The sequence below is a fragment of the Carassius auratus genome, chromosome 18 (assembly GCF_003368295.1).
Source record: "Carassius auratus strain Wakin chromosome 18, ASM336829v1, whole genome shotgun sequence".
In the NCBI taxonomy this organism is placed as follows: domain Eukaryota; kingdom Metazoa; phylum Chordata; class Actinopteri; order Cypriniformes; family Cyprinidae; genus Carassius; species Carassius auratus.
The window spans coordinates 4,159,013-4,183,624 of NC_039260.1; the positions used below are offsets into that span (position 1 = coordinate 4,159,013).

General features: G+C 36.8%; 1 protein-coding gene across 11 annotated transcripts in view; it reads right to left on the minus strand.

The window, feature by feature from the left end:
• LOC113118187 (FERM domain-containing protein 4A-like) overlaps positions 1–24,612 on the minus strand; it is a 133,558-nt gene that overhangs the window by 35,192 nt on the left and 73,754 nt on the right. For 9 of the 11 annotated variants that reach the window (XM_026287157.1, XM_026287158.1, XM_026287156.1 and 6 more), the window contains exon 2: positions 3,406–3,471. In XM_026287157.1, the coding sequence (XP_026142942.1) occupies positions 3,406–3,471 (66 nt within the window). Of the gene's footprint in view, positions 1–3,405; positions 3,472–9,241; positions 9,394–9,543; positions 9,668–24,612 lie in introns of those variants that run through there. The other 2 variants (XM_026287159.1, XM_026287160.1) reach the window with 2 other exon arrangements.

Below are 24,612 nucleotides of genomic sequence, written 5' to 3' on the forward strand. Positions count from 1 at the left end.
ATTCATGATATGCACGCTCTTAAGGCTGTGCAATTGGGCAATTAGTTGAAAGGTGTGTGTTCAAAAAAATAGCAGTGTCTACCTTTGACTGTACAAACATTTTTTTCTCTGGGATTTAGCAATCCTGTGAATCACTAAACTAATATTTAGTTGTATGACCACAGTTTTTTAAAACTGCTTGACATCTGTGTGGCATGGAGTCAACCAACTTGTGGCACCTCTCAGCTGTTATTCCACTCCATGATTCTTTAACAACATTCCACAATTCATTCACATTTCTTGGTTTTGCTTCAGAAACAGCATTTTTGATATCACCCCACAAGTTCTCAATTGGATTAAGGTCTGGAGATTGGGCTGGCCACTCCATAACATTAATTTTGTTGGTTTGGAACCAAGACTTTGCCCGTTTACTAGTGTGTTTTGGGTCATTGTCTTGTTGAAACAACCATTTCAAGGGCATGTCCTCTTCAGCATAGGGCAACATGACCTCTTCAAGTATTTTAACATATGCAAACTGATCCATGATCCCTGGTATGCGATAAATAGGCCCAACACCATAGTAGGAGAAACATGCCCATATCATGATGCTTGCACCTCCATGCTTCACTGTCTTCACTGTGTACTGTGGCTTGAATTCAGAGTTTGGGGGTCGTCTCACAAACTGCCTGTGGCCCTTGGACCCAAAAAGAACAATTTTACTCTCATCAGTCCACAAAATGTTCCTCCATTTCTCTTTAGGCCAGTTGATGTGTTCTTTGGCAAATTGTAACCTCTTCTGCACATGCCTTTTTTTTGAACAGAGGGACTTTGCGGGGGATTCTTGAAAATAGATTAGCTTCACACAGACGTCTTCTAACTGTCACAGTACTTACAGGTAACTCCAGACTGTCTTTGATCATCCTGGAGGTGATCATTGGCTGAGCCTTTGCCATTCTGGTTATTCTTCTATCCATTTTGATGGTTGTCTTCCGTTTTCTTCCACGTCTCTCTGGTTTTGCTCTCCATTTTAAGGCATTGGAGATCATTTTAGCTGAACAGCCTATCATTTTTTGCACCTCTTTATAGGTTTTCCCCTCTCTAATCAACTTTTTAATCAAAGTACGCTGTTCTTCTGAACAATGTCTTGAACGACCCATTTTCCTCAGCTTTCAAATGCATGTTCAACAAGTGTTGGCTTCATCCTTAAATAGGGGCCACCTGATTCACACCTGTTTCTTCACAAAATTGATGACCTCAGTGATTGAATGCCACACTGCTATTTTTTTGAACACACCCCTTTCAACTAATTCCACTAATTGCCCAATTGCACAGCCTTAAGAGCGTGCATATCATGAATGCTGGGTCTCATTTGTTTTCTGAGAATCTACTGAACCTACTGGTAACTTGTTTGCCACGTAGCAATAAAAAAATATACGAAAAACCTTGATTATTCTGGTTAGTCACATTGTACTGCTATTATTTTGAACAATACTGTAAGTACATCAACACAACTCCTCTTACAGAAAAATGGAAGTGCTGCTCCTCAAGCAATAGGCAGAAAAAAATAACTTGGACTAACAGCAGAATTCTCAATGGCATGATTAACCTACACAACCTTCTCCAGAACATCCGCCCACGTAGAGCAAGAGAAAGAGCAGGAAAAAGAGAAGTCAGAAAGCAGAAAGAACAAGCTCAATCTTTTAGCTAACGCTAAAAGAACAGTACTCATGACTAAAGTAGGACAAATGTGTAAAGATTATGGAAGAAGCATTTCTGCAACCGCTCAATGAATCATAAACTGTAGATAGAGTGAGGAACCCTACCCCTCAGCCTTATCCCTTCTTTTTTCTATCTCTTCCTGGAAATCCCTTCTTTTCCTCTCTCTCATTCTTTTACCTGATTGTTAAGGACTCACTCACCTCCTCTCCTTTCTAGATTTCTGTTTATCAGATCGAAACTGCAACCACAATCAACTCTACCAGCATTTTAGAGGAGAGAAAGAGAGTGTGTGGAAAATGAGAGACGGAGGAGGCTGAAAAATTACATTTCTCCAACTATGATGGAGTTTAAACTGGATTGGAGTCTAGAGGAATCAGGTCACCTAACCGCACCTGACAGGCATGAGAGCATGAAAGTAGACAAATAGAACTGAACTGAGCAGGACAGAATAAAATAATAAACAATAATAATGAAAAAGAAAGATAGCAATAAAACAGAATAGAAAACATAATGAAAAGTAATCAGAAGAAAACAAAGCAAAATATAATAGGACATAAAATAACAAAATCATTGTTATAAAAATTGTAAATAAATAAGCTGAAATAAAATATAAACATTAGATTAAAAACTTAAAATGTAAAAAACTTAAAGATTAGATATACTGTCTAGGCAAAAATAAGTACCAAAATTACTAAACCTAAAATAAATTGAAGTTATATAGAAGTATTTGTTTTAAAAATTAAAATTAAAATAAAACAATAAACGCTAATTCAAGATATGAATAAATATTATAACAGTAAATAAATGATAAAACAATAGAACAGGGAAAATAAGAGATAAATAGAATAGAATAAAATAGAATAGAAGAAACAATACAACAATAGAACAGTATTATAAAACTTGATTCTTTATGTGTTCAGTGACTGAGATGCCACAGGCAGCATGATTAGAGATTTCCTGAGAAAGTTCATATGAGTGTGAGTGTTGAGGAAACAAAGCTGTGCTCAGGAGACATTTCTGTTTATATTGAGGTCTGATGGGGCATGGGAGACAGACAGTGTTGTTATGGAAACTGAACTCATCCTGAGAGAAGATGTTTGTGTTCTGATAGGAGGATTTATGGAGTGTTTAAAGCAGGAGGGGGCCGCTGTATGTGTGACTGGGTGGGTGACTTGAGAGGCTGCTGGTTTGGGTATATATGGGAACCTAAACCTGCCAGATTGCCTATTTGAGGTACTGATGTTTAAAAGACACCTGAGAGACAGACATATGCACAAATATATGATAGAGTTCAGGTCAGGGCAAACTAATCTCAGGGTCTGTTTGACTGTGAAATCGAAGAAAGGCAAAATAATTCATATTACATTTGCACACACAGAGGAAACATTCAAACTCATACATACACACACAGCGATACAGAGCCCCTATTTCCAAAAGACATTAATTAAGTCTCAGAGGAACAATGAGGATTTCCCTTCCCAGACAAACAAGAGGAAACCTGAGGCCTTTATCACAAAAACATGCATTAAAACTTCACACCTATGTATTTCAATAGTCATACAACTTTAATATTTATGCACTAATACTGGACATTGTGCTGGTAAATTGAGTTAAACAGAATCAATTATCTATTAAAAACCTACAAAATCATATTTGGGCCTTGTTGTACCATTATCTTGATTGTTATGAAAAAGTATTTTGTCTTACCTGTACCAGGAGCTCCAATTTCCTGTCATCCAGGAGATGGACCTGACATCTCCGTCCTTCCGTCATCTGTTGTGGAAGGAGGGAGAGAGAGAAAGAGATTAGTGAAAGCATTCACAGTATGGTGGAATCAACTGTAAATACTAGGTCATGGTGACATGACAAAAATAGAAACTCTCCTTGCACACATGCAGCACGATTCCCAGTCAAGCAGCAGAATTCAATCTCATTCACTCACTCACACACACACTTTTAAACTGAATTATCTTACACAGCGGTGATACTGAGTAGAATTTTTTTATTTTGATTTAACTCACAGTTAAAATACATAACTGCACAAACTTAACGTAAATTCCTATGAAATTTAGAAATCAAATATTAGGCTATAATAAACAAGTGAAAAGCATGTTGTTTCACTTACAGAGTGCTTGCAGACTTTTATGGTTAGAAATCAGAAATTAGATAATTGCTACTACTTTTCATCTAAAACAAATAGCACCATTTATATAAAAGCAACCAACTAGTTTATTTTGTTTTTACTAGTTGTTTAGGGTCAGGTTCATCTGAAACTGCTTATACCACAAGTGCTATAAAAAAAAATGTAAAGGGTTTTTTCATAAAAAGACCAATTTTGTAATCAAAATTCTGTTCTAGACCTCAATGACTTTCATTTTATGTACAAAAAAGACAATATATTCAAAATATATTTGTGTGTGTGTGTGTTTGTCCTGCAGAAGAAAGTCATATAGATTTGGAATAACATTGACTGCACAATGACAATATATTCACTCAAAATGTCAGTTAACTACATAAAATCACTTTGTATCGTATATATGTCCAAAGCTTCTATTTGAAATCCATCACCACCTAGAGATCAGGGCTTACAGCTGCTGTTAATATCAGTGTTAATATAAAACTCCTCTCAACCGTCACTAATTGATAAAAGAGGGATCATGCCATGTCATACCTGCACCAGCACACAATCTGATTAGTGCTTTGATTGCCATCTGGCATGGTAAAGAGTATCTCTTTTTTATCAAAGCCAGAGAGGACTGCTCATAATTAATATTAAATTTAATCTGCAAGAAAAACAAACACACTAACAACACACTTTCCTCCAGGGTAAAATGAAAATGTGCATTCAGAACTCCTTACGCAGGGCGCAGCTGGACATCCCACCTATGAAACATGTTTGGAGTTACTATTGTCTGCACGCTCCTTTCGTTTGATCTCAAATCACTGCTCACTCCCACGCGCTTTCCATTCACTCTCACACACAATTTTTGTGAGTATTTACTTAAGATCGCTGCTTCTGTGCCAAGTTGTATAGTAAACATCCCATTACGAGCAGGTGGACGGACACATCTGTAAAGAACAGAGTGTGACTAACAGCCATAGTTATACTGCCTTTAGGACTGAGCTGGTTTGACAACTTACGTACAAAAAAACCAAAGTGTAACCCGATACTCCCATTGTTCTTTTCCCTTAAAGAGAGCTTTTCATTTTTTGTTTATTTTCTCTTAAAGGAAAAAATTTTAAGAGGGATTCGGAGTCTGTGAATGTGATACTAACAGTGGCGGGTTGCTCTCATCCATCAGCGGACTTTCCATCCGGTTCCTGTTTATACATCCTGCACAAGTCAGAATGCAGTAGTGCACAGACTTACTCTCTCTTGTGTGCTAGCCTATATTGCGCTCGTATTCTATCCCTCCATGCTTTCACACTCTCATCCACCCCCTCTAACTCTTTATGTAGGCCAAGTTAAGAGGAAAATGGAAAAATGGAAAAATCCAAGGCATTTCTTAAGCTTTTCAGTGTGATGGTGTATGTAAGGACATCAGAATAGGAACATGTGGAGCGTTCTGGCTGCCATCAGGAAGCGCCGTCCCTGAGGAACACAAACAATGAGGCTGATAAAAGCAGCATGGCTCACATTTCCTCCATGCACATGTGTGGGGAAAGACTGGAGGAGGGGAGTCACAGGACTAAAAACACATCCTTTCTTCCCCTTCTCCTCTGCCTTGTTCCTCAGTGGAGCTACACAACCTCAAATGCACAGGCACGTGACAGACCACATGATTAATTGTGTGAGTGTGTGTCTGAACAAACTAGTGTGAGTTTGTTATTGACCTGTGAAGATGTTTTTACAGAGGGACTTGATGAATTCCTCTTGGTCGTGCTAACACTGAATCTAACTCCAACTCCATCTCCTAAAAGCTAATATCCTGTCTTCAAAATAACATGACCTTAGGCAACGTCCGTATTCTTATCCCTAAACCACTGAGTGAGATCACATTTCCATATAATAAAGACAAACCTAAATCAATATGAACTGGCTCACCTGAATATGGTCCAGCCTTTAATGATGATGTCTAATTCCTTCCCTGGAGCTGTACATGACCCAATTAGGTCAGCTCTTCTAACTTTCATGATATACATTTATAATAATAAAAATGGTAGAATAATTGATCCAAACAACTGCAGCACCATTACAACCATATACAGTACATAATAATAACAGCTCACTAATCTGCCAATTGTCCAAAAACCAAATTGCTCCCCTTTAAAGCATTTTTAAACGTCCCCTAAGAAACAGAGACCAGCCTAGTAATACAGGACTTTCTTAAAAAATAAATGAGAAAAATAATAAATAAATAATCAAATAAATTAATTAATTAACTCTTATTTACACTTATCATAACTTAACACAAAAAACTAAGCTTTTTTAAAACATTGGTATAAATAACACCCAATCCTTCCTCAAAGTACAATATCCTTGTAGACATCCTAATTAAACATTTTAATTTTTTTTCAATCTGCAGAATCCTATGGAATTGATTTAAACAAAGTAAAACAGAGCATTACACACTTTTTGGCAGCTGAAAGCATATATTCAAATCAGCCAAAACATTTCATAAACAAACAGTGTGGCGGGAAGTGCAGAACTGTGAATGATGGTTGTTCCAATTCTGCAAAGCTTTTTGAGGGTAAAGATTCCATGTGGCCCTGCTCATAAAAAAGCAAAATATGTAGAACCCAGAAGCCAAAGGTTGTGGTGGCTGATATTGGGCTGACTTTCCAATCTTAAAGGTTAAACTTTATTACCGACCTTGCGGTAGCCCAACAGCACTGCAGTTTGGTTACATCACCATATTAAACCTCTTAAGGTCTGAGTCAGGCTTGACAGGAACACTTCCCACCACACAATAGGAGATTAAAACCTGAGGCTCTGAATGAAGCAAACAGCATGGTGGTGATGGGAGCACATCCTTACAGCCTGAAGCTCAAGATGTCACACCTCCGCTCCACTGAATGAGAACGCTCCTCACTAGGATGTATATGGAGGGGGAGGTGAACAGCTATCAACCACAATCCCAGAATCTAACAATCAGGTGCTGGGAATGGTGTGTTAGCAGAACTGTGTGCTGCCTCTGGTGTGGGGTTACAAAATGCATTGCTTGTAATCACTGAACAGTGATTCACTTCTTCCTCAGCTGAACTCCACTGTGCCACACTACACTCACAATGCCCTACAAACCTGTCATGTCATTAAAATCACATAACACACACATTTCAGACAGTGCAATCTTTGTAAATCATTGCCATTGTTTTATAGACAAAATAGAAGGCCTGCACAATTATATGGCTTAGTGTGATTTAATTACATACACTGCATGTTTCTTTTACACATAAGCAACTCTTTATCCATCATTCTCAGTTCAAAGAAATGCTGCCACATAAGCTCATCTCTGCCTCTTCTGGTTTGGGTCGTATATGGGAACATAATGTGCCAACCATCTTCCCAAACTTGTAATGACAACTTTAGAAGCATTTATGTCCATCGGCAAAATAGAAACTTGAAGGCCTCCCTGCAATTTTCTGCCAAAATAAAAGCTTGATAGCTTAACGTTTGAAATTAAGAAAGGCATATATATTAATATTGCACTTTTACAGTTGAACTGTAAACTATTATTATTTTTAAGCATTATTATTAATGTTCCAATATATATTTTTTAAATACTTGATTTTTTATTTTGCAGTGAAGCATTATTTTATAATCAAATTGTCCAGCCCTATAGTCAAGCACAGCAAACTTGGGAGCTTTCAAAATAATTGCAAAATTGCAATTAGATTCCCCCAAAATCAGGCAGCCCTAATAATAAGGTGCAGCTACTCTGATGCACATTGCAGAAGAGACGATTACAGCATGACATAATCTGATCTGAAGATAAACCCACTCTCTAGTGCAGATTTAAGGTTGACCCTGATGCACTGTTTAGGGTTTCATTGCGGTTTATCCGTACTAAATCCTAAGCTACATGTTAGCTTCACATACACTGTCAAGGAGCAGTATGATGTGTAGAAGATAGAGATATAAGAGCTTTTGAATTGGTGAACATCCAATTCAGATCATATCAGACAGATATTTAACATCGTTGGAGGTGGCTGATGTCCTCATGATGATTTAGACTGCTAGACACAACCCCATACACACAGCTAGGGAGCATTTAGCCTTTCCCTTTAATGCACAATGACAAGAAAATGACAGTGCACCACACAGACCACACATGCACATGGACACCACAAAGCCAGAAAAATAAATTTTCATCCCAAATTCATCCACGAAATAAGTCTCATGGTGCAGACTGACAAATGATAAAAGTCTAGGCGACTACATGTCTGGTTTTCATGCCTGACCGTGTGTGCTAGTGTACATCAGCCTGCTGACACTGCTGCCCTGCAGTGCAGACATCACAGGATGAGCAGCACACACAAAAAAAGACATCCGTCACCCTGAACTGGCAGGACCACAGCTGCCTAGATAGACACAACCTAGTCTGCTTTGTTTACTGTCTGTAGACAGACCCCAATTTCAGGCTGTGCCTCAAAACCTACACAGACAGCCTTTTCAGGCCGGCCATCTATGATGCCAAAAATGCTGTCGAGGTTGAAAGCTCACATCTCTGCAGGCTTTTGCACACTAAACTAAATCTGCTACTAAATCAAATAAAGCTGAATGCATCTATGAATAAGTCATCTCATTAGGTTTTGAGACAGTCCTTTCTATGACCGTGTCATAGGAAACAGCAACCACATTTATTAGTGGAAAGTATCTATGAAGCCAAAAATGCTCTACTGAGCTTATCTACACAGCATTTTTTGTATCAATGTAGCTATGGTGCTGTCTAGGTAGGCAGCTTACATCTAATTGGACATTGCATCAAAATTTACTAAAGTGAAACACATCTATGTGTAGTTGAGTTTTTCAGACAGCCCAAATCAACATATCCTTTCCATGAGAAGCACTACTATCAAATTTAATAAAGCAAAGACTTAAGAAAATGCTGTTTAGGTAGGCATCCAATTAAGACAGACACTTTAGACAGACAGACAGACATACAGACAGACAGACAGACAGATAGATAGATAGCCCACAAAGGTAGGTTTCGAGACAAAATCAAATTCTTTCTAGGAGACTGTCATATGACATTTCCAGGAAATCTAATGAAGCAAGACTTAACACAACTGCATTGTTCAAGGATTTTAAGGATATGACCATGATTGTCACATGCATGCAATCCTCTTAAGTTCCTGTAAATATCCACAGTAGATCTGTTCATATTCAGCTTTGGAAAAATGGATGAATGAGTATAAGTGGGCAGTAATTGTGACCAAGCAAAGCAAATGACCTAGCAAGTTTAGTATGCAAACTCCTTTAAAAGCAACATTAATACTTTCTAAAAACATCCTTAAGGACGACGTTCGTCAAAACAGATCAACATTATGAGAAAACGAGTCAGTATTTCTCACATAACATGCTTCGGTGTTTCTGAGGTACCGTTAACGTTGAGTGGCTAGCAGGCTAAGTTAGCTGCAGAACAGTTTACACTCCTGAGGACCTTTTTCACATTCCAAAATCAGATTTTAGCGATGATATACTCCGTGTATGGTCACAAATCAGTGCTTTATCTCGAGAAGACAGTAAAATGTGTGTAAAACGGTTTAGTTAAGTAACAAAACAAAAAAAAAAAAAAAAAAAACAGAACGAAACCGCGGATTTAACGCATCCATCCGTCCAACGTCCCTTACTGACTGACTGACTGACTGAAGCGGGAAGCGCGAGACGTGCGCGCGATTTACCTTGTTAAAAATCCCTTATGCTCCAGCGTACGTGTATTCCTCGCCGAGATAATAAACAAATGGTCTCTAACAACGACCGTAATCCAAATGGGTTAAATCCGATGAGAAAACGTTTACACGCCGGTGTTCTGTCGATTTGTCCTACGCTGTCAGATTTTCCTACCTCCCACCAAAACAGTGGGTAGTACAATTCCACAACGAAAATTCTACTGTAAAGTTATGGTTTATTAACGTCTACACCTACCACAACCCTAATCATACCCTTACAGTACTGCAAATACAGTAATTATGTGTTATATTCGCGGTTGTAGCTAAAAGGGATACAGTTACAGGAAACTAACAATAAATATTATTTTCTACCGATTAGATTGCGTTTTTATTAAAGTCTACAACTACCCCAGCCCTAAACCTACCCTTGGAGTAATGCAGATACATTAAATATCGTTGTTTAGCATGAGACAAAGGACGCGATATTGATGTGCGCGTGCGCAGTAAACCCGCGTAGGAAAATTTGACAGGGTAGGATAAAATGTCAGGACACCGGCCTAAATCATCCTCGCAGTCAGCATCATCCATGTCGTTGTTGTGATCCCCGGTGAAGCTGCACAGGCGGAGCAGAGCGGACTGACAGCGGCAGTGCCAGCGCATCCCATCCCATCCCTCTCCGCTCTCAACGCGCTGTTTCACAGGGACCGCTGGCCCGCGTCCAGCTAGCAACTCCACACAAAACTATTCTCTCTCACACACACACACACACACGGGCAGCCCCTCCACAGCAAACCCCAACCCCTCCTTCTCCTGCTGCTGCTCCTCTTCCTCCGCCTTTCCTCCCGTGACACCGGCGAGACTCACACACACTCAGTCCAGCCTGACATCATCATCATGTTACACCTTGTTTGTTGTTTCACCTATGCTAAAATATTGTAATTCATTTTTGTGTACTAAAATAAAGATTAATTAAAAATAGTATTAGTATTAGAGTCAGTACTAGAGAAAAAAACTTTAACTTTGTAAACGGCAACTGTTTCATTTACCAAAATTACCAAAATTTAACACAAAATTACAACAACTGAAAAATAAAACCTAAACATAAATATAAAAAAAAATATATATAACATAATGATACAAAGCACATAAATTAAAACTTTACTTAAAAATGTAAATGAAAATATAAAAGCTAAATAAAAATATTAATCAATAGGGTGATATCAGGTAAAATGGGCCATCAGGTAAAATGGGCCATTTAAGGTTTGGGGGTCCTAGCCCCTCTGGAATTTAGAACCAATGACTACAAAATATTTCAAACTATTGTCATAACTGTGCTTGACAAGTAACAGGTGTTTTAATTGGTTTATGGTTGCTATGGTGGGTGGGGTAATAATTCTTATCAAGACTGCACCAGAGAGCTGCATGGTAAGTAGCCTGGCATACCAAATGTAACTAAACTGTTATAAGGATGATAAATCTATAAAAAAACAAACATGCACATAAAAAAATATGCATAATATCTGCCTTGATGGCATCAATCAGAAATAATGTTGTTAGTTTGGTATAGGAACATATTTTTTGAAAAAGTGATGTTTTTCTTGGCGGCCCAATTTACCTTAACCCACTCAGGTAAAATGGGCCACATGGTTTCAGCTAAAATGGGCCATCATCTGTGTCACTCACAAACACATATACATGTGTGTAAATTTATATATATATTTACATTTAGCTGACGCTTTTATCCAAAGCAACTTACAATTACTGTATATACTATATATATATATGTCAGAGGTCGCACGCCTCTGGAGCAACAAGAGGTTAAGTGTCTTGCTCAGGGACACATTGGTGGATTTGAACCCAGGGCTCTCACACCAAAGGTGTACAAACATAAAATGTGATCCATGTTCTGCCTGGTTTCATGAGAGCTGTGGTGAAGAGAATGGTATCTGTGATGACAATTGTTTAATTTGCAAAGACTGTGTTTGAAAAAAACTTTCATCACACACACACACACACAAATCAGTTATCAATTTTGAATGTGAATTTTTGTAATTTGCACATTTTGTTCTAAATATATTGTTCACACACACACACACAACACACACACACAAAAACACACACGCATACACACCCACACACACACACACAACTGACATCAGTTCACTGATCTATGTTGTTCCAAAATTGACTTTTTTAATTGCACATTTGAATATGTGGGTTTGCACCCAAAATGTATTTTTTTTTTTAATGGCACATATGGATATGTTTTTTTAATGCAGTTTAAATGTTATGTGGCTGTATAAGCAGTTGTTTTGAAATTAAAATTGATGATAAATTACTATTTCCCTTTGCAGTTTGACCGGCCCATTTTACCTGAACAGCTGGCCCATTTTACCTTAAACTGCTCATGCAAAAAAAGTTGGCACAACTGATGTTTCAAGAACTGTAGGGCCTAAATAATTATATTTTATTACATAATTTCAACACAAAATTATCAAAAACAGTCATTATTAATCATAAATACACATGGAATAGGCATATATGGTATTGTATTATTGTCCCAAACGATTTACCAAAAAGTGGCCCAATTTAGCTGATATCACCCTACTAATAGTAGCTACATACAAATAAAATATCACTGGATTACACCAGCAATATTGCATATCTCCAAAACTTACCACTACACTAGTAAAAGTATAATACTACCATTTATTTAGATGTGTATGGATTTCTGGAAATACCTTGAAATAATATATTTAAATATCAGATGGAGATACATGTCCAAAAATGTCATCATGTCTGAAAAGCATGGTACTTTTTGGAATTTCTATAATATCACCACGATATTACCTGACCTGATCATTTTTATCATGTAAGGATGGTGTAGTTTTTTATTATTATTTTTGTATGTACATGGTAACTATTTGGTATATTATATATCAAAGTACTTCAGTATTACCATCTCACTCTACGCCTGTAAGGGATTTTCTGCACTGTGGAAAAACATTAAAACATTTGAAAGAGTGGACAAAAAGGTAGACGGGATGTAAATTGTGAGCTCCTTGTTCTTGTGAAGCTGACCAATGACTAACAGATCCACATCTGGATTTGCAGTAGAAACACAGCAGAAACTTTTGGGAATGGGTTGCACTCGTTCTCTCCCTCTGCCTGACTTCTTCCGCCCCTCCGTTTCTAATTCAGATTTCCCTTCCCGTTTGGTTTGGCCAGGGTGAACGAAAGAAAGTAAAAGGGAGAGGGAAAAGTTTGAAAGATGCTTTTTAAACTGAACCCGACTGTTAGAGACAGTTGATTTGTGTGAACTCCTCCACGCAGACGTCTAACGGTCGTTTTACCACAAAGTCAACATTGCAGAGGGTTCAGCGAAAACTTTTACAAAATCTGAAAGGTGTTTTCCTTTAAAGGGTCATAGCCTGTGTGCATAAATTCTGCATAGCAATTCACAAGAGCTATTTCTATCATTCTCAGGCCATGACAAAGAATTAGTTTAGTTTTTAAATCAGACATAATTTTATCCCTTACTTAATGTAAAACAGCTTGTCCATCTGAAACACAAGCAAAGACGAGATAATAGAAGGCAACATTTTCTGTCATCATTTGACATTTTTAGATGATATTTTCCATGCAGACATTTACATGTAAACTACGCAAGTGCATTAACATTACAGATTTGTAGTGTATTATGCAAACCAGTAACTGAGTTAAGCACTGTTTAATTTATAATAGGTTATATGTAATTCTGTTTAACAAAGGATTAAAATTGGCCTTAACCTGGGGTTTAAAGAGAACCTAAGTTTAAGCATATAGTGTGAAAAGCCTTTAGGTTTTAAAAAACATGTAATAATACATAAATAAATAACATGCTGTAATAATTGCATCTCATTGCACTGGGCCATGATATATCTTTAAAAAAAAGAATCCCCATGTTGCACAATGATACAGCACAGAATCATTTCCACAGCCGTTGGTTTAACGATTTTCAGCCCTGCTTTAAATGCACTTGAACGATGGAGAGAAAGACTGCACTGAGGGTCAGGATTTTCCATCTCTCTTCATCAGTCTCTCACGCATACTCATGGGAAGACCTTTGAAAAGTAATTGAAAAACACTCCAAACATAATGCAATTAGGTTGCAGGCTTCCATTTCATAACCATCCAACTGCTGGCGATAACACCATCAATAAACAAACACAAGCATCTGAGGTCAGACGGATCTCAGTGTATTTGTTGGATCTGATGACAGTCCGATCCATCAGCTCTAAATTTGAATCCTTATGCACTCTTAAAAATAAAGGCTCTTTATTGGCAATGATCTTTCCAAGAATGTTTAACACCCATAAAACCTTTCCATTGCACAAAAGTGTTTTTTTTATATATATATATAGTCAAAACTGTTCATTAGATCATTAAAAGGTTCTTTACACTAACAAATTATGGTTTTTAGGAAATGTTAACTGAAAGCTCTTTTGGGAACCAATATGCTATTCAATGCAATGGCATCTATGGGTCCATGAAGAACCTTTGACATTCATGGAACCTTCTTGGTTCTTTGGAATATTAAAATTAATATTAAAACAATGGTTCTTAGAAGAACTGTACACTGAAAGGTTTTTTGAGAAACATAATGGAGGTAGTGCAAGGTGACTGAGAACCACAACATCCCGGCTGTTCATATCGCTGCTGATTTTGGACACTCAGCCACAGCGGAAACACCACTGTCCAACTTAAACAGTCCCTCATGATCTTACACATATTTTAACTTCATTTATTGGCTGCTTCCTCTGGGCACACGTCCGAACAGTGTCACAAGAGCCCGTTGTTTAAAACAGGGAGAGTGTGTGTGCATTTACTGTTATTCGTGGATGGAGGGGAACATTCATACGAAAGGAAACCCTTGATACTGTGGGGGCGCTTCGGAATAAATGAGAATGTCCAGGCTCACACGACTGCGATTAGGGAGAGAGAAGTTCTAAAATAAACTTCTGAAAGACCAATCCCGCCCATGTCTGCCAGACCAAAGCCTCAATTTGTTTAATACGTACTGTCTTTTGTGTCTAAAGCAGCCAGAAGAGTACAAGAAGAGGAGATTGCGATGTTCCCTGAGAAAATGAAAGGCTGAAATTTCCTTAAAACGCAAAAAAATATATGGGAAACTGACTTCTCTTGCCTTCTCTCAATAAAGAAAATGTGGTTTTGGTTAGGAGTCTCTGAGCTTGGTTATTTGTGTCTCACTGCCTCAGGCTCGTAGACTAAGCGGGGTGTATGTGTGTGTGTGTGTATATTTAGAGGGGTTTGTTATTTTTTGGAAGACGGTCACATGGGTTACACTTCATCTGCAGACATAAGGACAGGTTGTATGGCTGATGTAAACTGTAAAATTGGATGGAGGGAGGATTGAATGCTATTTTGTGTGTGTGTGTGTGTGTGCGTTTACATGTGAGGTTGTGGCTGTATGTGGCCAATAATGTTGGAACTACATGTAAACAGAGCTGACCTATAATTGAATCAAGATGGAGTTCATCCCTTAACCTTGCTGCACACATTCACACACACACTTTCATTTCAATTTTAATTTAGGGAGAAAGTAACATATACAATACCTTTCAAAAATGTGGGGTACTTTTATCCAGCAAAGAGAGTAAAATCTTTTTAAACTGTAAAAACAATAAGAAATGTTTCTGGAGCAGCATCATAATGATTTCTGAAGGATCATATGACTGGAGGAAGGATGATGGAAATTCAGCATTGCATCTCAGGAATAAATTGCATTTTTAAATATTTTCAAATAGAAAACAGATATTTTAAATTGTAATAATTGTTTTTACAATATTACTGTTTTTTCCTGCATTCTTGATCAAATAAATACAGTACTGGTGAACAGTGTTGTTTCTGTTGGTCTGTTTTAATTTAAGTTTTAGTTTAAGTCTTTTTGTGAAGTTGTCATTTGAGTTTTTATTCGTTTTAATCACGTTCATACTCTTTTTAGTCTAGTCAAGTTTCAGTCAACTAAAAGTCTGAGCATTTTAGTCTTACTTTAGACAGAATTATCCATAACTATTTTCGTCTAGTTTCAGTCAATGAAAATTTTATTTTAGTCTCTGTTAAGTAATGCAATTCTATTTAACCCAGTCAATATAGTACAAGTACCTAGTAGTATAGAAGAAACCAACATTTTCTTTTAGCCAAACCCATTTCAACCAAGGTTATCTTATTATATTATTGTTACCTTTTAGAGTCAACAATATATCCATTCCACACACGGAAGACGCTCTGATGACGCAAATGCATCAGGTAATTGGCACTGGACGGGAAAATGCGAATGGTGCCGGACTGAAACTAGCAAACACACTTGAGCTGCGCCTTGCGTCGCATTGCACCGGGTGTATGATAGAGCCCATAATCTTTCTTTTCTATACTATTCAACTAAAAAACATAGCTATGTGTACTTCGCTAGACTAACTGAGACTTGTCATGGCACTTGTATACTGTCGTTGTTTCCTCGTTGGTCTTATTGCTTCTATTTTTCTCATTTGTAAGTGGCTTCGGATAAAAGCGTTTGCTAAATGATTAAATGTACATTTATATAATTAATTATTGTTTTAATTCTTCACAATTTCTCTGTATCCATTCATGAAAGAAAGAAAATCATATGACTTTGCGACAACAGAGTGTGTTTTCATTCGGGGTCTATCTTCTTTAAAATGGACTATGAATCTCTTTCTGCGATCATTTTCTTGCAGCAATCATAAAATCAGCTGGGATCATAAACACAAAAACTGTCTACACCACACCAAACCGTAGGCCCTGTCATGTGCCATGCTCTCATCATCTTCAGCTCAGGGACTGTGGGTGGACGAGCCACGGGGCTTTGGTGGGGTTCAGTTTTTAGAGTGTAGGATGTTGGCTGTGGGTGGAGGTTTTTTTTTATGAATAATCTTAGCGGTTAAAAACCTCCTTTAAATCACATCAAAGATCCCCCACAGTCTCTGCAGTGAGCATGGGTGAGTGTGTGCTCGTGTTGACTCTGAATTCGTGTAATTCTATATGCAGAGTCTTCACAGATCCAGGTGTGAGTGAGGTTATGGTATTTTCCTTATGGGAAAGCCATGGATGTATTAGCCGTGGGTTATAAGAGTTTCAGATCTTTAAAGGGATTAAAGGAGTAATTGTGCACCGTGAAATAGTTATCCAACAACGTTTTTGGGATGGACACCAAAGCACCTGTGTCTGTACAGGTGTGTATGCTATTGGACTACTGAGGATCATAACTGAGCACAGATGTATGTGAGAATTTTTTTGAATAGTCTAAAGAGACCTGTAACTTCTCTATATACAGTATAGAAGCCAGTTCAGAATAGGGGGCCATATGCACAAAGAGACCGGGAATTACTCTTTTTTTTTTTGTGCCTCATGTCAGTGCATGTGTGTGTTATAAGAGAAGAAAATGTGTTTCCAGTTAAATCCGTGGAAAAAAAAAGCAACACACACCCGCATGCGAGCACTTCAAACGTGTGTGAGAGCTCTCCTGCTGTAATTTCACTGCACAGCTTTACTCCCATCTGGCCTGTATACTACACACACACACACACAGACACAACCTAAACATCTAAAGCTTTACAGCCTATGAACACACCCACACACACAAATATATTGCACCGTATACATTGAAAACACATGGGACAAATAAATAAGATAAACATGATGAGATAAACAGCGATTGAGTCGATAATGTTTACTGGAACTTACTAGAACATATTCGTCTACAGTTTTATTTGAAGTTTTCCATGGTTTCTATGCGATTGTAAAGGTTTCTCTGTTAAAAGCTGAGTCATTCTGTTCTCACGCCTTTTTGAATATTGATTGAGGGTAGAACGACTGAATGCAAATCCATCTCAGGCAAACAGAAACTGACCCTGCTGTGAATGTTTATGAGAGAGTTATTTCTAGACAAATATGTAGCCTTCCTGACAAGTAAAACGCTACAGTATTTAATGTTATGCATGTATGTATATGTGTGACATGCATTTTAGGATACTTTAGTTCATTTTGTGGAGTCTTTCCCTGAAACATTAAATCAATCAATTAATAATAATAATTATTACAAAAACTGATTCAAGTGGCTATGTTTATAAGTGATTCAACAAGGCACAGACTCAACTGATTTGTTCAAAACATTGTTTTATTCAGGAACAAATTAAGTGAGTGATTCAAAAAAATCATTCAAACCTTGTCAACAAAATTCAGAATCATTCAGGAACAGATTAAGTGACTGTCTTCGAGTGATTCAATGAATCACTGACTCAACAAATTTGTTCAAAACACTGATTCATTCAGAAGAAAATCAAGTGACTGTCTTTATGAGTGAGTCAATGAATCGTTCATTCAACCAGTTCTTTCAAACATCAGAAACAAATCAAGTGACCGTATGAATGAGTGATTGAATGAATCATTTACACACCCAATTTGTTGAAAAATGCTGATTTGTTCAGACTGTCTTTAAGTGATTCAGTGATTTGCTCAGTTGATTTATTAAAAACGCTCATTCAAGATTGCTTACAACATCTAAAACCACTTTAAACATTGCCTTTTTAATTCATATCATATTTTTGGTCTCATATTGTGTGTTAAGTTTCTTGGAAGACTTTTAAATATGACATTGTCAGACTGCAGGACTATTTAAATGAACTGGAAAAAACTGTGGAATAAAAACAACAACATATAAGCTAGAGTTAGAACTATGCTTAGCAAAAAAATTTTTTTACCTCTGTTATGCTCAGTGAAACAAAAGCTTTTAGAAAAGTGGGCTATAATTGTCACCAGTCATAAAGGACAGGGACATGTCTGTGTGTAACACGAACAGATTGCTGACTCAGGAACTGTGTGGATCAATAAATGAGATCTCCTCTCCTCTCACATGACTAAGTGTGTATTTCATTTCATGTCAGCAGAATCCTATGTTCTCTGAGAGTGTGTAAGCGTGTGTGTGAGAACCAGGAGTAGTGGAGTAGAAGAAGCGATCCCTCACAGACACACATCACAAGACAGAGAGAGCTTACAGCATGACTTACAGCAGTGGAGTCTGTGCTTCCTCCAGCCTCTTACACACTCTGACCACAGACCACATCACTGCTCTCTCCATTCACCGCTCATCTTCACAGCCTGTGTCTGCTCGTGTGTGTTTAATAAAGGGCTCTCCTGGGAATGATGACCCATTGAGGAGGAGGCCTTATCTAGCAAAGGTCTTAAAGAAATAGTTCACTGCAAAAATGAAAATTGTGTATCATTTCATTAACATGATGTTCTAAAGGAAACAAAAAGATCATGCTGATTCTCAAAAACATTATATGGAGTACAACAGAGTGGGACATTTTTGGTAAATAATCTGTGAATTTAGTGTGTTCCTCATAAAATTTTACTTTATGTGAAGTGCAAACTAATTTTAGGATATTTTATAGTGCTTTTTATTTGTTTTTGAAACCTGATTTAAATGAAAGTTATAAACAATTACATAATTTAACATTTTGGACTATTCCTTTAAATGTAATAAAAAAAGTCATCAGTCTCAGAGTTTTTGAGCTGTTTTCTCATGCTGTGTTTTCAGAGGAATGCTTTCATGCAGCACCGGTGGCTATTTCTGTATGAGAAGACTTCTTTAGTCGGTCAAGCATTCTTGGGATTCTGGAGAAACTAAAGCAATTTGGAGTTTGTTGATAAAAGAGAGCGAGTGAAGGAGCTTTCTGGGCTACACACACATCTGCAGTTTATTAAACTGAAATAGATATATGTGTATGGACTTCAGGTGTTCCTGGATATAATGGACCCCCCAAGATACGCGCTACGCTCTGAATTGACAAATGTTTTTATTCCACCCAAGAACTGCTCCATTCCAACACCTAAACTGTCTGTAAAGACAGTCCATTTCAAAGATAGAAACATTATATCTTATACCTCAGTTTGACAAAGTTCCTGGTAGCAATGACAATTATGAATGCTTTTATTACTGCAAAGAAAAGATTTTTAAACAATGTAATCTTGTGATGCACTAGAATTTACATTTGGACAATACGATCATTATTTTATATTTATGTTATAGTCCATTGATAAATGGCCAGTGTGTGTGTATATATAAACCCTATACTATTTTGTCTAAATAAATAAAACATATATCACAAACAAATGTGTTCTTCTGGCATTCCAAATAAATTAATACGTGTGGAAAAAATCCTCCTTCAACCATGTGCTCTTTATTCTCTGTGGTGCCTCCTCCTAGCTACAACAAATGCAGCCATTTCAAGCACAAAATAGTTTAAGATATGCTTTTTGGGCCATTAAATAATGGCACAAATACTAGTAATTTGACAAGCGCAAGCGTTAGTAAAACACGTTGCATGATTCATTTTAATACTCTCTTAAATCCAAATAGAAATAAAATAAGAAAAAAACATAGAAATGACAAAAAGGACATAACAAAATTATTAAAACATAAAGCAAAACAATGATTAAAAATTATTAAGAAATTTAAAATAAAATTAAAAATGAAAGCTAATTTAATATATATATATATATTAATCAAAATATTAAATTATAATAGCATATAAGCAACTAAATTAACCCTATGTTAATTTTAATAAATTATTTTAGACGACAACAAATATGGTCTAAATGTAAAAATAGGGTAAATGAACATAACAAATATCCTATGGCAGCCAATATTTAAATCAGAAAAAAAAAACACTTTTATATCTTCCATTAGTCTATATGATACAAACATGATTTGTAAAAAAAAAAAAAAAAATTCTATGCTTATAAGCTTTCATTTCAGTTAGGACAGACACTAGTTATGCAATAATATGTGGCACACTCACACACACACACAAAAACTCCCTCAACAAAATCGTTATCAGTTTAATAGTGAATTTCTCTCTCACACAGTCAAAAGTACATCATCGTGTGTCACTGTCATTGTAGACTAAGTGGGCACTTTCCATAAATTTGTTTCTCTCCTACTGTCCCTCACTCATTTATAATTAAACAAGTGTAAATCAATCACTTTGACCGGGCTGCTGCATAAATGCCCATCTCTACGGTTTCTCACCGGAGCTGTGACTGGTATGTTCAGGTCAGGTGTGAGAACTGAGCCTGATTGGCTGAATCTCTAATTGGCTGTGTTGTGCAGGCTCTGCAGACACAGTGAACTTCATGACCCATCACACAGTTTAACCAGTACACAGACAGAATATCAAACAGAAAGAGAGAGAGGAAACGAGTGGGCAGCTGGCCTTGACTACCCTTCATATCATCACTTTCTCAAACAGGAAGAAGCAACACTCTCTCTCGGTCATAATTAGAGTCAATGTGAACAGCTGCTTACAGCCCATTTTTTAATCTGTGAGGAATTATTTGGATAAATAAAAATGGTAACTACATACAGTAGAAGAACTGAGCCAGACCTGAGTGAAAGTTTGCTAAAATTACTTAAATCTTAATTACTTAAGTCTACATCACCATAATAATAAAAAAAAATAATAATAATACAGAAAAAAAGAAAAGAAACCAAGAGATTTAGACCGTGTATCTTATCAAGATTAGAAATGCAAATTAGCCTTGGGTATCCTGCCAAAATGTCTGGTTGTTTAAACACACACACACACACACCTACACACACACACTCTTTTTAATCCTTGTTTACAATTCAAATACTAATATATCAGCATTCAGCCTCCTCTTGACGCGCTGATGTCACTATTAGACACATGTATCACCATAGTAACAGAACGTGGCTCTAGGTGCATTTATCTCTCAATTCCTGGCACTAAATCAAATTTCATCTCAGCACACCTGTCATGTCTGGAGTCGAGCCTTCCTGGAATCTGTGTAAGTCAGATCTGGAATTCCTTAGAGCCAAGAGATCCAGCTTTTAGACGACATATATAATCGATTGCTTATTCTCTCTATGCAATCAAAATATAACACTGTTTCAAAACAGAACCATAGCCAAACATAACCACACTGCAGTGAACAGTATATATACTGTGTGCTGTATGCAGGTTTTCTGTCTGCAATCCCCTGACAGTTTCCTATATTTGCCAAATACGCAGCATAGAACTAGATCACACTATGCTGGCTAAAGAATCCCACAATGCAACACGCTCAACTTGATCTTACATTTTTAGCATAACAAAACTAACTGATTTTAAACATCTATCTCTTATTATATAATGTCATTCTTCTAATGAGATCATGTGACAATATAATGTAGCAAATGGAATGATGTTCTGTCACATTCTGTGTTTGAAAAAAATAGTGCATAGAACAGAATATTATGAACACAGTCTTGTTCTTTAACGACACAACACATACTGATGTCATTCACCTGTAACTTCATTACTGACTTATTTATCATGTTAGTGATGTGAATTATTGACACACAGATTAAGTGTCTTCAGATTAGGCTTGAGCATGTGAGAGTATGTTTGCATGAAATATTACTACAGCCTAATGATGTGCTGAATCAGGTCATAGGTCACAGAGGATGATGTGGGAGATTTTGACAGTAATTAGGGCTTTTTCGTTTGGAATATGCCGGTTTTCAACTGAATATGACAGCTCGCCAAGGCTCATGGAAGAGGTCAGCCAAAGTCTGTTCAAGAAGAATCTCTTCCCCTCTTGCCCATGAACAAATAGGACTATTCTAAGGGGCAATATCACTCTTTTTTTTTATAAATGATTATTTTTGTACAGTACATTAAACTGATGTACTTATGTAAAAAAAGAAAAAAAAAGAAAAATGCACCAAAAAAATCACATAAAAAAATTCACAATTTCACAAATATATTAAACACAAGGTTTTAAGCATTAATAAAATATATTCTTTTGTGAAAATTTCTTGTACAAGACTTTTAATATATATAGCTACATCTATATACCTATATCCATTTATAAGTGTTTGTACACTTTTATTTTCTATTTCACTTTTTAAATTAGAATCCACATTCTTTATGATGAAGCTTTGTATTCATGAAACAAACAAACTCAAATTATGATGCCATTCAGAGGTATTCATAGAACTATATTTGTAAAAGCCATTCGTGATAATAAAATAAATAGCAGGCAATTTAAAATGCAGCTTAATTAATGTGAAAATAATATGCAATTTAATTCATGTGAAAATAAAATCTTATTTCATGCATATTATCAGCTGCTGTTAAATGACATAGAGACTTTTATTCTATCCACGTCACCATCATGCCAAAGAGATACAAATATAATCATATTGCATAAAACACGAAACATCAAGGATTCCCTCATCTCAGTATGTGTGTGACCCGGCCTTATGGGTAATACACACTAATCACATGCATTTGACTGTAATCCCACTAGATTACACACACACACACACACACACACACACACACACAGACAGAGAGAAAACACACGATTAGAGAACTGCTGGATCGAGCCCAAAGTAATCTGTCAGTAAGGCATGATTAAATTACAGTGAAAGAAAAAAGGCTATTTCTATTAATCAATATTTATGCTATACCACTATTATATGACTAAAAAAAAATTATATTCATGGAAAAATCACATGCTTGGATAAAATTCCCTCTCAGTGTCAACTACAGCTGACTGTGTTTATTTAAGAATGCGTGGCAGCAAAGAATATTCACACATGGCATCTAATACACTTTTCTTTCCCACATAAAAGAAAAAGCTTTCCATTCAAAACACTTTAGCAGCTGCATAGCAACAGCCTGGAAACCAACCAAAACATCTTAAAGTGCCTCATTATGAATTTTTTCTCATTATGAAGTTTGCAATCTGAAAGTGCTCCATGTATAAAGTTATTGTCTCTCAAAAGAAAGAGTCGACTCTGAATCATAGAACTGAGTCATTTTTAAAACGATTCCCAAGCTGTTTCATGTTCATGAAACATTAGCATATTGCCTCCCACTTGTTGGTCTTTATAAAAATGCAAATTCATTCTTGACCACTAGGTGCCACTTTTGAAGCGTGGTTTCCCCGGTAACGGCTGTACACAAAGCAGCAGGGCTGACAAACACTGCTTTATCATGCATCACAGGCAAGATTAAATAGAAATAAAATCAACCAATCACCACAGATTTAGCGTCACACTAGGGAGGAGTTTGGAAAAATGAATCGTTGAGTGAATCATTTGGGAGTTGCTGAGCTAGTAAGGTCAAAATAAATGCATATTATAAGATGATGTTTTTAGACCTTGCATGAATGTCAACCTATTGTTGTGGACTCTTAAAACCAAAATATTAACCTTTTTATTACCCATAATAGAGGCACTTTAATGAAGTTCCAAACGTAGGTTCAGGAAGAGCCTAATCTTTCAGTCTAACCAATCAAAACACCAGAAACATTTAAAACACTCTCTCAAACTGCATAGCAACGCACTGGCAACCAATCAGAACACCCTGGCCACTAGATACTGCATTAGAAATCCAGCAACCAAATTCAAAGATCTCAAAATAAACTTGTAAGCATTTCTTACACATTCTTTCAAGACCAATGCTAACCAAATTCATTTATAATTCCATAGGTCAACAACTGAGTCCATTTTTATTTCTCCTAAGGATTTATAGAGATTTTAAGATGATACTTTAAATGATGCTTAATTAAGAACTCCTGTAAATCTCCTGCGGCATGAAAGAGCAATATCTGGGAAACCTGTTCGACTTGCATATTTATTTCATCACCTTCTTTCGGTTAGATCCATTTTCAGCATCTGCTTTACCTATTTGCATTTCTGAATCACAACAAACAGTTAAATGTTTCTTGCAGTTGCACACTCCCACACAGCATCTGCAGCCTAAACGTCTGAAATGATAAGGCACTCAATCACACAATCCCCCCGTCAGCAGCTCTGACACACACATAAACACACTCTGATCACCATGATAACACCACTCCCAAACGAAAGGCCTGAAATCACCAGCGAAGAATGTGCAAAGAGATTAACACACATTATGTTCTGGGAAAATACCATTGTGAATAAATACAGCTGTGGCGTATCAGCGTGTGTGTTTGGTTGAG